The following is a 17,709-nucleotide window of genomic DNA, read 5'->3' on the forward strand; positions in this document are numbered from 1 at the left end:
GACAAAATTGGACTTTTTAAATTCTGAGACACTTTCAATTGAATCTTAAGACAAGTACAGTAGTTTCAGGGGAAAAAAAACTTGTAATACTTTGACTGTAAATGGCATTGTACAAATAAATGGCATCAAATTAACTAAATGCAGTTAGCTGAAGTGAAGGCTGTAATGGTGGAAAAATTGATGTAGAGTAAAGTGAAATGGCTCAGTAGGATCTGACATTGAAAGGAGGTTAAAAGCTATGTTAGCCAGAGACTGACAAAATCTAAAAGGCATGCATAAGTAAAGCTCTAATTAAGACAATGAAGACAGAGTTCCTGACCTGGCACTGCAATAATATTCTGAAAATGAGAGCTATCTGCACTTTCCCATCAAGGATTATAGAGAGAAAACCTGTCTTCAATGAGGAGATGAAGAAATTATATTCTTCAAATGAGATTTTGTTGTTTCCACTGGGCCCTGCTAGTACAGAAAACTTATTTGTTCCATGATCTGGAGCTTTAGTAAATCTTACAAGCAGCCCCTTTTCCCTTTTTCTTCTACTGCACTTTCAACATTTTCCAAAATTTTCCTTGAACTCTAAGAGCACCTTCACCTGCCAGGTTCGCAATTTGCCTGTCAGCAGGCACAGAGTGAGTGGGGTGGTTGTGAACACAGAACATGAGCAGTCTGAATGACACTGATGTCCCAAACAAACCCTCAGCTGCACAACGAGGCCACCCTATGAACTGGGAGAACCAGTGAGCAGCTCCCAGGCATGTCTTTCTCTCAGATGCATGTGTAAAGCTGAAAAAAATACACAGAAGTAATCTTCAACAGCAATTGCTTGAAGATGTCAGGATACACTGGATGTCACTTCAAATTATATATCTTGTGATGAAATCTGACCTGTGTGAGGTCTTCCAACCCAGACAGCCATCCTAATGCTGTGATTATTTTCCTTTTTTCCTCCCTCTGGATTTCTCTGTTACCCTTCTTTGATGAGATTTGCACATGTCATGCTGCTCTGCACAGAAGCAAAGTTGGAAAGAACATATAGACATAAGAACTCCTGCTTAAGAAGCTGGACAAGATATTACTGCAGAAAGACAGAAAAAAAAAAAAAAGCCTAATTTTTTTTTAGTTTAACATCGTCTTTTCCTATAAAATTCTTCAACATGCATATTGGGCAGGACACCTCTACTGCTCACAGAAAGGTCCAAACAAAAGAAAACACCCTTGTCTCATGTTAGAAGAAATAAATTAGTTTCTTATTTATTAGGTCCAGCCACTGGGTTTAACCCACTCCTCTTCATTCCTGGTTCCCATCTTACTACTCTGTCCTTCTTATGATAACCAGAGTAGCAATGCTCATCTTCTTGTCTTCACTGGTGCAGGACTTTACCACTGCAATCCAGCAAATCTCAATTATACCCTATTTCACACGAAATTCAAGGATGTTATGTATGGACGAAGACCAGTGCTGGTAAAACACCACCCTTCCAAAACATTTTCTTTTGCCTCTCTTTATTTTTTAAGTGTTGGTATAAACAGTGATATGTATACTTATTGCAGCAATACTTGAGAAGTAATATTTCTTACTATTACTTTTATCCTTCCCACTTTCAATAGGATGATGTCAATAAATGCTGATTACATCCTTTTGTGTGAGTGCATTGCACATGCGATCTATTCTTACACACACCGGGATGAACTTTGTGTTTTCCCACCAGGACTCTGCAAAGACACTGTTCAAAAGCTAACTGGAATGGATGTGTGGCTGATGTAATTCAGAAGCACTTCTCTATAGTCAGTATCTTATTTAGCAATTTTCTGCTACCAAACTAATCACACTTCCACATGCTTCTCTCCTAGCATGATTAAGAAAGGAAGTTTCCAAGTCAAGGGTATTAGGTGTTCAGACTTCAATATGTATAAATCCATTATGCCCTTGGGAAAGTACCTGCTATAATCTTACTCTTTCAGGAAGGGGTTCACAAATATATAGAGCTTAATATGTTGTTACAAAAATCAAGGGCATAACTCTGACACCCATCTGTGATGATACTCAGCCTCTATTTGGGAACATTCTTTAAATCTCAGTTCCTGATCTCTGATCATGGCTGTTCAAAGCCATTTCACCCTTCAGCATTCTTCTCATTCTAATCTTGCCCCTTGAGCACAGATTACTTCAAACAGAGATATTTTTTTAATACCTCTTTGCACAATTAAAATGGAGTAGGCCCCAGGGATTTCTCCTTAGCCTGCTAAACCAGGGCTGGCTGTTTTCAGGAGGTGCACACTGACATAGTGCTGTTTCACCAAATATGCTTGTGCCTCCTTCCTTTAGCAAAAGCAAGCGCCTTGTGTGTTCTGTGTGGTTAGGCTTCAGTCTTGGCACAAAACATCACAGTGAACAGCAGAAGATGGCCAGAAGACAGTGAAGAATAAGAGAATTGTTTGAGCTGGACAGGACCTTTAAAAATCATCTAGTCCAACCTCTCTGCAGTGACCAAAATCATCTTCAAACCTGACCTTGAATGTTTCTGGAGATGGGGTGTCAACGATTCTGGACAACTTGTGTCAACGATTCATGACCCACCAAATTTCTTCCTTATATCTAGTCTGAATCTACTCTCTTTTGATTTAAAACAGTTACTCTTTAGGCTGTCACTATGGGTCCTATTAAAAAAGTTTGTCCTCTTCTTTGTTAGAAGTCCCCTTCAGTGGCTGAAAGGCTGCAATAAGGTTTCCCCAGTGCCTTCTCTTCTCCAGGCTGAATAACCCCAACTCTCAGGCTGTCCTCACAGGAGAAGTACTCCAGCCCTCTGATCAGCTTCTTAAAACATTTCAGCTTTCCTAGAGCTCCCAAAACAATGCCCTCTGACTCTCTTGTTTGTGATGCTTCACCCATCAGCATGGAAAGAAAGCAAAAGATCAGGGAGTGGTCAGGAATTTTTATGTTAACAAAGAAAATTAAAGCTGGTGGCTATTCCTAACGCAGTCCTTCTGTCACAGTAGGAGATGGCAACTTCATTTACTCACAAGCTGACGAAACCCAGAAAGGCAAAGTGGCACGGCTGCTGAGCCCCGTGATTTACTCACAGAACTCTGCCCACTGCATGACCTTCTGGTACCACATGGCCGGCGCCCACGTCGGCACCCTGAAGATCAAACTGCGCTACCAAAAGCCGGATGAGTACGACCAGGTGCTGTGGACCCTGAGTGGGCACCAGGCAAACTACTGGAAGGAAGGACGTGTTCTTCTTCACAAGTCTGTGAAACACTACCAGGTGAGCTTGGCTGCTGCTCACTGAACTGCCACAGCCAAAGCCAGCAACACTCTGCTGGCCGTGCTTTTTACACCACAGCAAAAGATGTCACTGAGGGATTTATGTAGACAATATTACACCTACAGATGAGGTACACTTGCTGTGACTAATAATAGTGAAATATTTCATGGTATCTCAAATTACTGTGATACTAGCACTTTCTTATCAGAGGCCAAATAAATGCTTTATAAATTATTTATCATCAGTCACAAAACCGCCTCTTGGCCACAGTTTTGCTGATGTAAAAGTCTTTCATAAAGTCGTGACAGTACATAATTTACATTTGCCTGCACAAGTTCATAAAGGCAGGCAATGCAGATTTTCAAGCCACAATTGAAGCACAAATGTGACATCATGGCAAGTGAAGATGTGTGTTACCAACTAATTAAGAAAGCCTGACTGCTGCAGTTGTGTGCTAACGTGAAAACAATGTGAACACTATCTTGTTTTTCCAGGTGGTTATTGAGGGAGAAATTGGAAAAGGAACTGGAGGAATCGCTGTGGATGATATTAAAATTGACAATCACATAGCACAAGAGGATTGCCGAAGTAAGTGTGACAAGCAAGAACATAGAGAATTCTCATCTAAAACATGGTTTATTTTGTTTTGATTGCTTGTTTTAACTGTAAGAAAGGGATGGATAATTATTAGCTATGTTTCCACTGAAAATATCCTGATTCAGCCCATAGCTTTATTCATAGTAAGTGCCACTGGTGTCACCCTGGTATGGCAGCAGTTTGGATCAGAATTGGCATCCTACTGACATGGGTTACAGCATACTCACATTCTCACATCTCTCCCTGTATTTTATATTGCTGCCATCTTTAAATTTCTCTGCTTTTCCTCTTGCAGGATCCTGTTTTAACTAATGCACAAAATCCAATTTTATTTCTTTGCCCTTTTTAGATCGCTTTCTACGAAGACTTCTTAAATTTTTAAAGGGCCGTACCAAGCCCTTAGAGGATAAGCAGATAAGGTGAAAAGGCCCCTGCTCTGTCCTCTGCTGTCCTGTCCTTCTGAGTTTGCTGTGGTTCATTTGCTGTAGTCATCAGCTCCCAGTCATGTGGGACACAAAGCAATGTTAGGACATGGCCTTTCCCATATCTGAGCCAGGCTATTCCTGAGATGCTCTTTGAGCCCTTTTATTCCTGGCTGGTCTCGAGTTATTCCAGTCACTGCTGATCACATGCACATTGCATACTGCACGTAATTTGGCAGCAGCAGCCCCAGATAAACAGAAGCAACAGAACACTGTCCTTCATAGCAGAGATGAAGCAATTACTTTTATATAAAAGAGAGAATAGAAATGAGAACTCTTAGCATTAAGAAGATAAATTTATTCTGTGCAAGTTAACAATACAACTAAGGGCCATAATAGAGGGTGTTCCTCACCTTTTGTAGCTAACATCCTTTTGAGGGTAACATGACAGTCTTCAGCTACATGGTAATTTCCCTGCAGGATGAGGAAACTGTACAATCTCTTTTTACCACATGGTCCTGCCCCTGGGGTTCATCAAATGCCACCGGAGTGGCAGTTGGCAGGGAAGGGAGGCAGGACGCGTTACTTAGTTCTCCTGCAGTGTTCCCAGTGCCAAGAGAGGTGCTGAGACCACAGTGACTGTATTTAATTGCCTCCAGCATGAGAAAGGAAAACAACTTCTTTCCTAACTCCATGTTTTGGTTGTTCAAACCAAGTGTTGAACGAAGATTCTGCCTGAGGGAGCTAAACCCAAAAGCTCAGTCTGAAATCCAAACACAAGTGGTCTCGGTGCAGTCAATGAAACTATTCTAGTGATTAACTATGCGTATGCTGATGAAGTGTTATGGAATTGGGCTCCAAAATTTTAAATACCGTGAATGAGATGCTAATTCATCACACTGATTTCTTTTTCCCAGGTATGGAAAACCCCTGCTGATAACTAAAACTGTGCCAAGACTGGGCGGAGAGGAGTTTTTTAATGTTTCTTTTTTTTCTCCATTAATTTTCAAAGCCCATTATAATGAACAGCTCTGTCAAGCCGCCATAATGATGCTCTGACACAGGAAAATCTGCTATACCATTATTGCCAGCATGATAGTCAATCAGTGTTTGTAACCCTAATAATCAATGTCAATTCTTTTGCTTCATTAGAATCAACTGATGTGGAGAATGAAATAGATGAAGAAGAAGACCCAGAAAGTAATCAAACAGGTAAAAATTGTGTAATTTTTTAAAAGGGAATGAATTTTAATGTGTATTTTAATGTGAATTTTTGCATTCTATTTATTTATTTATAGCTTTGTCCTCTAACTGCGTATTGTATTAAGGTGTTTTGATTTTCTGGATGAGATGATAAGAAGACTCACATTTATTTGAAGATTGTAGTAGTTTTATTCTTCCATGTCATATGGGCTTATGTACTTTTTATTATTTGTACCTATCTCAAATTTCATATACCAAATTTGTTACATTATATTCGTATATATGCAAGCCCATTATAGCCCCTCAATATTTTGTTATCTAGAAGGCTTGTCCACTGCTGAAGAAAGCACTATCATTGTATCTTACAGTTTATGACTCGCACTGTGCCTCAGTAATTAGGCTCAAAACTCTTCAGGTTAAATGTATTACAGACCTGGCTGAAAATGCCATTCTATGACCAGTCTAGCAAAGCATTATCATTTCCAATGATGATAACAGTAAATGGATCATTAAATGGATCATAATAATCATATTGTTCCAATAATAAAATATACTTGCATTCTTCAGACAATGAGCTTAATTTTTTTCTGTTACAGTCAACAGGATTGCTATAATTGATTTCAGTGAAAGAGAGTGAGTTTGTCCAAAAAGACTTTTTGGCTTTTCCAGCAACAATTACAGGGTTTGCTGCCTTTGGATCATTTTCATAAACTAAAAAAGTTGAGGGAAAAGATTATGATACCCAGTGAATATTTTACACAAGAGGGAAGAGTGCCTTCTGTGTCAATTCTGTCACTATTTGCACTTAAAGATCCAATCCTAAAGCCGTTGAAGTAGAAATAAAATGGCTGTATATTCCCAACCAATGTCTAAGGCTCTAACCTCTTACACTGAGCTGAGTAGGATTTGATTAACATTTTTGAGCTATATACTGCAACATGGCAAAATACAATCAAAAGGCCTCATTATCCACTCATAATCCAAGGCAGAACCAGAGCTCTACTAACAGACAGCAGATTTAAAGATTGGAGAAGAGTCTGGAAAAAAATCCACAGCTGTTTGGGCCACATTACAGTTTCAGCTATTTATGACCACCTTGAAGAAGCTAAGTTTTAAAATCATGTAAAAAACTTCTGTTAAAAAAACTGATGGTCTTCTCAAAATTTCCAATTCATCAAACAAAGTTCTAACTGGGATCAGTTCTGAAAATATTGCCATTCTTTATTCAATTTCAGGGTTTACACCTCCATACCGTAGAGGTGACGACTATGATGACAACATCTCCAGGAAGCCAGGCAATGTCCTGAAGACCCTAGACCCAATCCTCATTACCATCATAGCCATGAGTGCACTCGGGGTGCTTTTAGGAGCCATCTGTGGAGTTGTTCTGTACTGTGCTTGTTGGCACAACGGGATGTCGGAGAGGAACTTGTCTGCACTGGAGAATTATAACTTTGAACTGGTCGATGGTGTAAAACTGAAAAAAGATAAACTAAACACACAGAATTCATACTCGGAAGCATGAAGGTGTAAAGCAACTGGAGAAGTCAGAGAATCGGGATGGAAGGACATAGCTCGGTCGTGCTGGGGAACTGTTGATCTTTTACTGTACAGGCTGAAAAGTGCATTGATGACACTGAGCCAAGCTTTTCTCAGGAGCTTCAATGAGTGTGTAACCGATGAACATGGACAACAATCTGTGTTAACAACCTGAATCATGTACAGTCTGCTTTTTCTGTTGGTTTTATTTGAAATAATCGAATGCTGGTGTTGAGACCAAGTATGATTGACTTATAGTTCATTTTGTCTTTCTTTCTCTCCCTCTCTTTTTGTTTTCTGTTAATGGATAATTTTGTTTTTACTGTGCAAAATCCAAGATGCTGTCACAAAATGTATTCAGTGGGGTCCTTTGGATGGACATGCTGTCTGTAGCTCAGTGCCCAGAAAATATTGGAGTAACAGCAATTTAGTGGACTTCTGCACCTGTATTTGTGTATAATTGCTCGTGTTGTGCATAGGCAAAGAAGGGTTAGGATGTTTTTGAAAGTACTGCTGCATCAGTACCGGTATAGCGTGTCAGCTCTGTTTACGAAGCAATACAGTCAAATTTTATTGATGTTTTTCAGTGTTGTACTAAATTTTGTGCTTGTGAACTCCATAAAAGAGTATGTGCCATCATCAGACACAACTGGTAACCAAGTGTACTGCCTAAAAACTAAACAAAAAAGTCCTTGGCACTGGCTAGTGTATGTCCTCTCAAGTGCCTTTTTGTTTGTACTGCTTCTCATTGTGTTAACATTAACTACAGCTTCTCTGCAGTTACGCCCTTGTCTTTAATCATATTCTGATGGCTCACTGACTAAAAGAAAAGTATATTTTAGTGTAAGAAAACAGCCTCAGCCAAGGCAAGGGCTAATCAGATTTGACAACCTGGCTTGATTATTCTGCTTTCTGTATTTCAACTTCATGTCTCTTGACTCTTTTGTATAAAGCTGCAATATCCCCTTTTATTGTTCTTTCATATAGAATGTATTTTCAAATGTAAAATCTCTCTCCCTTTCTCTTCTCTTTCTCTCTCTCTTTGTCTCTCTGAGTAGGTTGCATAAGCATTTGCCATTGCCAAGGAAAGAAAACTTCAGCTTTAACTTGCTGGTAATGGCAAAGGATTTTATTAGAGTTTGTGTTAAAAAATAAGGGAAAATTCTTAACTTTATCCTCCAAAGTCGAACTTTGGGTTTCTTCTTAACAGCATAAAGTGACAGTATCTTTTTTCCTGATGTCATGAAACATGTCTTTTATCTTGAACAGCTTGCCTGTTAATTACACTGGGGAAAATGCTTCCCTTACAGGAAAGATTGCCTTTAAAATGAGAAACTTTCCTCCTTTTGCCCCTACCTGAACTCAGAGTTCTGTTCTCTCAGTAACCATGTATTTTCATGCTAATCAATGCTAATTGGGCTTACAAGTGGGTACTGAGGGCAGAACAAAATCCCACAATATATGTAGGGTATGTTCTTACCATCATGTTATATCCAATTGGAATTTCATACCAGGAGGTTTCTATTTGACCACAAGAGCGGGCAGTGACCAATGCAGTAAACTGAGTACTCTAAGCTGTCAAAAAAATGTGCTTGACAATGATGTGGCAATTATTTTTTTTTTAATATTTTAGGGCAAATACTATTGGTCAAATAATATTCAACAGCTTATGCAGCTGGTCCAACAGGGTAAAAAGAAACGACAGCATGTTTCCCACAGGGGTCCATACAAGGCAGTGAGGGAGAAGAGGGATCACTCCCCTCCTGCAGGTGCAAGGGGAGCCCCTGGGTTTCTGCAGTGACCTGCACACAGCACAGCCATAACTGGGGGGCAGCTTCAACCTTCCCCTGGGTGTCCACCAACCAGCAGAGAAAACCAGTGCAAACATGGGGAAAGGAACATCCTACCAAGTGCTGGGTTCATCTTTTCCCCTGTTGAATTTCCTGAGTAGAGTCAGGGAAGCGATTGGGACTTTCTGAGTTAGTCTTTTCCAAAATTGCTTTCATAGAAGAGCAATGAAATATCCTGTACAGGATTAGGATTAAAGAAGGGCTAATTCAGCCTTGAATTACTTGGAGCAACAGAGTCCACCCCTATTTATACACCAAATGTCTTGAAGTGTATAATTTCACCCTTATGAGCTATAAAATAGAAAAATATGTAGAAAATCCACTAATAAACTAGAAATTGAAGAAAAAGGAGGGAGACAGTGGGTGAAAATGAGGTTTGAAGTTGAAAATGTTTTAAAGGAAGACCCGATAGAAAAAAAAAAGGCATGGACAGTTGCCACTTCAGAGGGGTCCTAAAGGCAATGACTATCAGGAAAACCCAAACACCCACTTCAGGTCATCAAACCTTAGATTGATGGAAGAGCTACCTCCCCAGCCTCTCAACCTTGGGTCCTCCAAAAGATGAGACAGTGCACCTAAGGCCTGAAAGTTTTGCCTAAAATTTAGTCCATGAGATGTCCAAAGCGACAGACTCACTTTGTCAGAGGTAGAATTTTCATTGGTTCCTAACACTGTAATTTGACCATAATGGCATTGCACCAGCTAGTTAATTAACCCAAAGAAGAAAAGAATTTTTCAAAACTATTTTCAGCACACCACCACTGTGTGAGTCAGGAATTAAGGGTCTATTCTCCTTAGCTGAAAAACTTCTAGTCCACTAACTTGACTAAGAGTTACATGCTTATATCGCCTTGAAGAGAAAATCCCATTGGGGAGCCCAAGCCCAAAACCTTTTGAAATATTCCCACTGATTTCAATAGATTCTGGACCAGCTCTGGGTCTTTATCTATTTCAACAGAAAAGCTGGTAGTTGGTGGGTTTTTTCCTTCTTTTAACATACTGAGAATAGTGAACACAAAAAAGAATTTATCTCCTTTGTGGTCTTCAGACATTACTATGATAATGAGGATCTGGCACTGAAGATTTGATTTCTCTGAAGGTAATAGAATTAAAGTTGCCCTTCAATAAAGGAAAAATGATACTGCAACTTTACATTGAAAAGTATCTTGCACTGATAAATATATTTAAAAAAATTATATGTTTATAAAGTTATTAATTTGTAAAGGCAGTGTTACAAAATGTTCAGTTTATATTGTTTTAGATTGTTTCATAATTTTTAAAGTGTAAAATAACATATTTTTTTCTTTATTGAAAAACTATAAAAATCTTCTGTAGTAAAATGATTTCATTTTACTGGTATATTATTGCTTCATGTTTTGTACCATCATAAAACTTTGTGCAAATTTTTTTTACAGAAATTTTTATTTTCTATGACAATATGACACTTGTAAATTGTTGTTTCAAAATGAACAGCGAAGCCTTAACTTTAAATGACATTTGTATTCTCAGACACTGAGTAGCATAAAAAAACCACATAGAACTGAACTGTAACTTAAATTTCCAAACTATGACTACTACATTCCAAAGAAACAGTTGAATTAAACATTTTCATAAAATATCCCATAGCTGATGTATTTTATTATACTAAAAATGGATTGGTATTATTAAATGGATGGGTTTATTTAGCGTCTTGCAACAAGCACAGTGTTTCAGTCACAATTATATTTGTTAGTAGGCAGCTCCATCAGACACCTTGGTGGGCTTGTTCATTGTTTAGGATAGAGACATTCACCTTTGCCTCACCCATTCTCTCTCCTTGCTGGAATACACTCCCACAAGCTGCTTTTTAGCCAAACAGCTGGGATTTAAGAGGACAAATTTGCCACCACTGCCCCTTGCCATGGCCTGCCCAAGGTAACACTCTGTGCAGGTGTTACACCCCCCTTGGGCTGGGGTGAGATTTACTGCCAACACTGCCCATTTTTGACATGTTACTCCACTAAGTCTCTGTTCCCTGGTGGTAAGGTTTGCATCAATAAGCTCCCTGCAAATTTCCAGGGGAGTCACCAGGACTTACTTAGCCATGGACAAATTTCCCAAGGCAGAGCACATGCTGATGATGGGAGCAAATGCAGCCAGGGTAGCCTCTTGGGCGTGGTTTGGCATCAGCTGGGTGCCAAACTCACCTGTGGAACACATGGTCATATGCAGAGAGACCTTGATGATGCTTGCATCCAGATCAGAAGCTTTAGATTTAACATTTCCTGTTTCATGCAATACTAACCTTTTAATACTCAGCACTCTGCACATTAAGTCTTTTCTTTACATTGCACACATGAACAAAGCACAGACTGTCAGTATGTCATTAGGTGGAGTATAAACATTTTACTTCAGCTACTTTACTACTTATGGGAAAAATACTGTACTTATTACCATATACTTGATCACTGTTAACACTTGAAAAGAATGTATTGAATGTTGTCCCCTCAAGAGAGCAGCACTATGTGTACCTGGTTAAAATGTAAGATGGAACTCCAAAATCCCTGCTCAGAGTAGGGATTGCTCCCAAAAGGTGGTTGTGAAAGTTGCTGTCCATAGAACCACTATACCCAGATTCCTTAGAGGTGTACTTCACTGCACTCTGTTTGCTTCTGTGATAACCAGCCACAGGGCTCTTCAAGGGAAAATAAATGGCAATGGAATTGATCAGTGAAAAAAGGGAAATCTATAAAGTGAATCTGTTGAGGATGGAGTTCAGGAAAGAGAATATTATTTAAAGTTAAGACAAATCTCTTTCTTTCATTCAGGGAAAATTAATTTGCCTAGAAGCTAACAAGTGCTTAGCACTAAACCTTCAATTTTACACACTAAATAGGCTGCATAAAGCAAGAACAAAAATGGTGCAATGGGATCTGAATTACTTTTCAGAACATAACTTGTAAACTTGAAGAAAAAGAAGAGCAGATGGAAATAACAGATGGGTCAGCTACAGACAAATAGTGCCAGAAGTGCACAGCTATGAGGATCATGGTCTAAGAGAGGTCTTTGGCAGGTAGTGAAGGCAAACCCTTTAATTATTTCTCCAATCAAATGCACCATCCCAGATCCAGCAGCCACGTAGCCAGTCCCATTTCCTTTCCTTTTAGCAGGACATAAAGTACAATTGCACAGCAAAAGGCAGATGCAGACGGAGGGTGGGGGCAGCACTGCTGGTGTAACATTGGGTGAGGCCCATGAGCAGCATGGAAATGACAGCAGTGCCCACCTGTGCCAACCTGCCCTCTGCAGCAAAGCTGCCACTCCCAGTGGAGATGAAGCTCCTCCAGCCTCAGAACCTACCTTTTATGAGGCATTTGAAGATCTGACAGGTGCAAGCTAATACAGCCATAATTTTGACCCTTGTAAGTCTTTTCATGTGTACAATTAGTCCATTCCCAAGTCAGTTCTTCTAAGCTGCTTCACCAGAGTCAAATGTCAAAGCTGGGTTGGATTTTCAGATTGTAGCATCTGGACATTACATCCCAGAAGTAATTCCCTTCCCATTCCTTAATTGTCCTGTCCTTTGCTATACGTTATGCCTAACAGTATATTGGTTCAAGCAACATTAATTTATTAAAGCTTTAATTTCCTATTTTATATCATTTTATGCCTCAAGTCACCCATAACCACAATTTTATCTACAAGTGTCTGTTAAATTATAACAGAGTATGTCTGATTTTCTTTTTTCCATGGGATATGTTGTATAGCTGTTTTATTTGCTGATTAGTCCCCTTGTAGTCCCTAATTGCTTTTCCACAGTAGGTCAGTTCTCTATATACATTTCCATTCTCATAGCTACACACAATCAAGCTCTAATCTTATCACTTCAGGACTGATGGTGTCTCAAAGTTTACAACCGAAAATCTCATTAAAAAATCTTCTGGCATTTTTCACAGATGGATGGAGTCTTATCATGTGTCCAAACCTAATTCCATCTTCAATAATCATATTCTCCTATTTAAATTTACGTTGTTTTTACTCGTCTCTCAGACATTTGATTCATGTCCCTGTCATCATACTGCATCACTGTGCACCATGCACTATATTTTATTACAGATAGTTGTGTTTCCATAATGGGTGAGGTGCGTCTTAATTGAAAAAGGAATTGCAGGCTTACTGGAGCACTGTTGGTAGCAGAGAGAGAGGTCAGGTGTTTCTCTCAAAGGTAGAAGGTAAGGAAGGTTTGGCAGGTGCTGCCATGACAAAGACTGAGGGATTTGATGTTGAGAGTCTGGAGCACAAAGGGCTTGCCTGAGGAAACTAGTACTTCTGGTGACAGGAGCTGCTAAGAGAATTACCAGGAAACTCCCTTCATTTCAATTATTTCATTTTTCCCTGACAGAATAAAAAACCCAACCTCACAATGCTAAAAAAAAAAAAAAATACATCTTCAATATTAAAATGTCTCTGGCATCTACCAGGCACTTTTTAAATCCACAGGCATGGAAGAAGGGAGTGGGGGTGCCAACCCATCTGTTAGCTGAACCTAAATGGTGGATTACTAAACTCAGAGAGGCAACAGGTGTGGATGTAGCTTTGAAGATCCAGGCAGCATCTCAGGGGTGTAAGATAGGCATTCTTCATGCATCATTTTCATCTTGAAATCTTTTCACCTTTATTCCCTTTCCTCTGCAACATGTTGGTTTATGCCACTTGTTTCAAACTAAATTGCCTGGGCTGAACTACTGGCTCGTGTGGTTTTCTACTATTAATATATTTTTCTGTAGTGCAATGTATGCTTCCTTCACTGCTCAAATGCTTTTGTAACATTTCCCTATGCATTACTAAGGAATTAATAGTATGAAATAAGCCACCCAATGCCACACATGCCATGTGTCAGAAGACAGGAGAGCCCACTATGTCTCACACGTCTTCCCCATCCCTGCCAGGGATGTGTGTTCCCTGTCAGAGACCCAGACACTACATCTTTAATAAATAATCTACCTTTCAGGGAGCCTCAATGCTTTCAACATCATGCCTGACATCTTTGTGTTAATTAAATATTGATACCAATATTCTTATTAAACATTTCCTTACTAGCTTTATAACTAGTGAGCATACCAGAGTGGGTCAGTGGGTCACTCTCATTTTGCCTTTTGCTACTATTAAGTAGACTACAGTGTTTCATCTTTCTTTACTTTTAACCTGCTAATCTTTGTTTCTCATAGATCTGTCATCAAGAAAAACGAAACAAACACCATAAAAGAAAGCCAGCTCTATCCAACTTCTATTTACATGACTGAAAAAATCCATTGAATATGTAAATAAATACAAATTTCTTTTTATTTTAAAATGCGTTTTTGTGGAGTGAAGAGGAAAGTCAGCAGACTGGTTGAAGGTAGTATTTGAGATGTCTGTGGAGCAGTAAGGAGACAGCCACTGTAACCTTCTGAAAATTAACCTGTAACATCTGGAAAGGGCTAACAAGTCTGCAAAGTGATGAGAACAGAGGAATATCAAAGTAAGCAAGTGTTTGTTTTACCCCAAGCATGGCTGACAAAATGGAAGCAGGCAAACACTTAGTGTTAAGAGTAAATCAGAAAGGATCTTCTTGTTCTTGGTTCTATTAGTTTCTCTTTTAATCAGTCTTCAGAAGATGGGAGGCAAAACAAGGAACTGACTGAACTACAACTCAGTCCCATCTACAGCTCACATGGACTAACCCGTGTTCTACAGTTGCCATGTGTTGGATATAGGTAAAACCTTACAAAGGGAAGGCCTTGTAAATTCATGGCTCAGGCCTGCTACTTTGGCTAAGCAGAAAAGGGCTATGGGAAAGCGACTCAGCTGAATTAGAGGTAGAAAAACAAGCTGTGTAACCATTCCATGTTCACATCGTGGTGTATGTGGTTGGCTGAATTATGTTTGTTATGATCAAAAACCATGTATCTGATAACTGGGTAATTGCTGGAAAAGGCCAGGGTTTTGGAATAAAGCAACACTCCCTTGAACCTGCCTGGGGACCCTGCATCACTTCAGACCCTCACCTCACAGCCAGACAGCTCTGAGACTGAGGCAAGGAGAAGTTGGTACCATTACTCCTCATGAGAAAGATCACTGGCCTTCTCACCAAGCCCTTTGCCTGTTTTCCAAACAGTTATACACAGGAAGTGATACCCCTTTGTACTCATAACCTGCATTTCAAATGCATTTTTCATGGCCTACACCACATTGTCTTCTTTTTGCATTTCTTTAGCCTTTCTTTTTCTAAAGATGAGGGTTGCCAATTAGGCCACATTTCCGCAGGCTCTCTCTTGTATGGTACAGAGCACCCCAGCTCCCATTTACCAGCTTGGGAAGCCCCATGTGGGACCAGATCTCCCATTCTCTCAAGCTAATGCTGCTCCACTGACCGAGTCTGTCCTGGCTTGATGGTTGTTTTGCATCACTATCCTGTTTGCAAGAGGTCACTGAAAGTTCAGCTGAAATCTGGACTCTTATTTCACTGCCGTAGTCTCCAGGTGACTAAGGATCATCTTTGCTACTTTTAACAAGTCTTTTCACAATCTATACCCTTTTCTTCATGCGTACTGAGGCTTTAAAGTGGTCAACTTAAAGCCATATATCTTGATAAAGTAGCTGAATTACTGCTGCTGAATGGGAGGCCATTATCTACAATTAGTTTATGGCTCTTAATAGCCATTATTGCAAAAGATGGATTTCTCGATAGGGTAAGTGTCTTACCAAAGATCCTGTTAGCAGTCCTGCTTATGAAAACTTGAATGGTAGCTGCATTCTGGAAAAGATCAGCTTGCTCTCCAAGTGAAATAAACCATTACCAGCTTATTACTATGGGTAATAAATAGGTAATATGCATTATAATAATCATTATAACTTAATATGAGGACTATTTGCTTCTTCTGTGCTGTGCACTGTATGCAAATGCATGCAGCACTAGATAGACAGACTGAAAAATGCTGAGGATGTCACCATATGGTTTAAGAGAAAAATACCAAACATCTCACAACTAGAAGATGTAGTAACTTGCCACAGAGTAGCAGCTTTTCTTTCTCTGTTTACAGAAGTATGGTGGTTAGAAGAGTTAGAATGTGTGTCTGCCAATTCATTGGAGAAAACTATGGATTTATGAATCTCCTTGAGGAAGTGCCTCCTGATGAAGGACACGAAGGAGCAAAGAGTAGAGGCAGAGTAGATGGGGTCATGAACTTCATTTTACTTCTCATCATGAGTAATAGTGCTACACTGATAGTCAGTCAGATCTCTCATTTTCTTTAATTTAACGCTATACTTCTTGCTCCTTGCATTACTGACCCCACATTATAACTGAGCCATGCGTTTTATTACAATGCTAAGCACTGCTTTAAATGCATGAGAAGATTTCACTGCTTTTTTGTACTGAACAGTTATGTGTGGTGAGTTTTGTTCTTTTCACATGAAGAACCAATTCAGAGCTAACAACTTGTATAATTTTAATCAAGTCTCATTTCACACAGGCTGTGAATTTTAATAGAGATTGCTGTTTCTTCTGGGTTTTCAAATACAGTGTACAGCTCAACACAAGCCCAACCTTTGCGGCTTCATATGGGCACATACTTGCTAAAGGCACTTCAGTGGTAATAGACATCAGTGGTAATAGAGCTTTCAACCTTGTTTACCAACTTTCTTCAGAGCTGCTGCTGATTAAGAATATATATATTTTAACCAGTGCCACATTGTTCTTGTATTAAATATAGAAAGCACACTATGTATGTAGATATCCGCTGAGATGCAGCCATGGTTCTACATCAGAAAGTGAAGGAGCACTAGGAGCACTAGAATGGAGTGTTTGCCTAAGAGTAAAGGTGTGTGTAGCTATTAAATATCTGAAGGTTTTAGTCAAGCTAGTGGATTCTCATGGTGTAATGCATTTAGAAAGGCAAAGGGCTTCTCTATAAGCAGAAGTATTTTCAGGCTGTTCTCTCTGCTCTTTTAGTTCACTTCCTAACTCAGATTTGAGAAAGTCTTTAATGTCTGGCAAATATTTTGCTCTACTATTTTATGTGCATACAATTCTTTGGGATAAATAATTCGGTTTTAATATTTATATTGTGATAGTCCCTACAGGATTACAATTCATGGTCCTGTAAAGCTAAGCAACATTAAAAGATACAGAAAATGTACTATCCAACCTCACAGACAGGAGCTGTAATGTGGCTGCTGTGCCCACAGGTGGTTCTGAACCCATAGTCTTTGACAAGTACCTTTATTGCCAGTCCTGTCTCTTGTATTTTCCAGAGCAGTTGCTGGATTTTAGGATCAATGTATCAAAAGCATGGGATGCTAAGAAAAATGTGGCCAGTTAGTCTTCAGGAGTAGCATCCAGCTTGTCTATCACTGGCTATGTTGGGAATCACCTCCAAAGTGTGAGTTACATTCACTGTTTCAAACACCTACCTGATGGGCTGAATTTTCCTTTTACAGCCCTAGTTTCTCTTGTCTGTACAGTAGTTTAAATAAATAGTTTGGATTTAGGGGGCTATATTTTAGATGGATAAAATGAAATGAAAAATACTCCCTCCTAATCATTTCCAATTATGTGCAAATTAGTTGTGTGTGGCTTGCTTTGCTTTTACCAGTGACAAGAATCTTAACTGCTTTGACTGATTTTTACCACAGTTTGTTTTGACCTCTGGAAGCATTTTCCACCTGCCAGTCAGCAAACAGAAGCAAAATTTCACCACTTAGGCTACAGTAGGAGTCTCAAAACTCACTGGCTCACGTGGATGCAAAAATGTAGTTTGAAGGTAGGTAGAACACTGGATCCTTCATCACTGTGTCAGCCACTGCTGT

At 39.4% G+C, this 17,709-nt stretch overlaps 1 protein-coding gene across 2 annotated transcripts in view; it reads left to right on the top strand.

Moving 5' to 3' along the window:
* The window catches only part of NRP1 (neuropilin 1), a 113,595-nt gene extending 103,097 nt beyond the window's left edge, over positions 1-10,498 (top strand). For both annotated transcript variants that reach the window (XM_066315150.1, XM_066315157.1), the window contains exons 15-18: positions 2,998-3,269; positions 3,764-3,857; positions 5,441-5,500; positions 6,727-10,498. In XM_066315150.1, the coding sequence (XP_066171247.1) occupies positions 2,998-3,269; positions 3,764-3,857; positions 5,441-5,500; positions 6,727-7,016 (716 nt within the window). In that variant the 3' untranslated portion in view covers positions 7,017-10,498. The remainder of the gene's footprint in view (positions 1-2,997; positions 3,270-3,763; positions 3,858-5,440; positions 5,501-6,726) is intronic.
* Positions 10,499-17,709: the final 7,211 nt, after the last annotated feature.

This window comes from Sylvia atricapilla, chromosome 1 (genome assembly GCF_009819655.1).
Source record: "Sylvia atricapilla isolate bSylAtr1 chromosome 1, bSylAtr1.pri, whole genome shotgun sequence".
In the NCBI taxonomy this organism is placed as follows: domain Eukaryota; kingdom Metazoa; phylum Chordata; class Aves; order Passeriformes; family Sylviidae; genus Sylvia; species Sylvia atricapilla.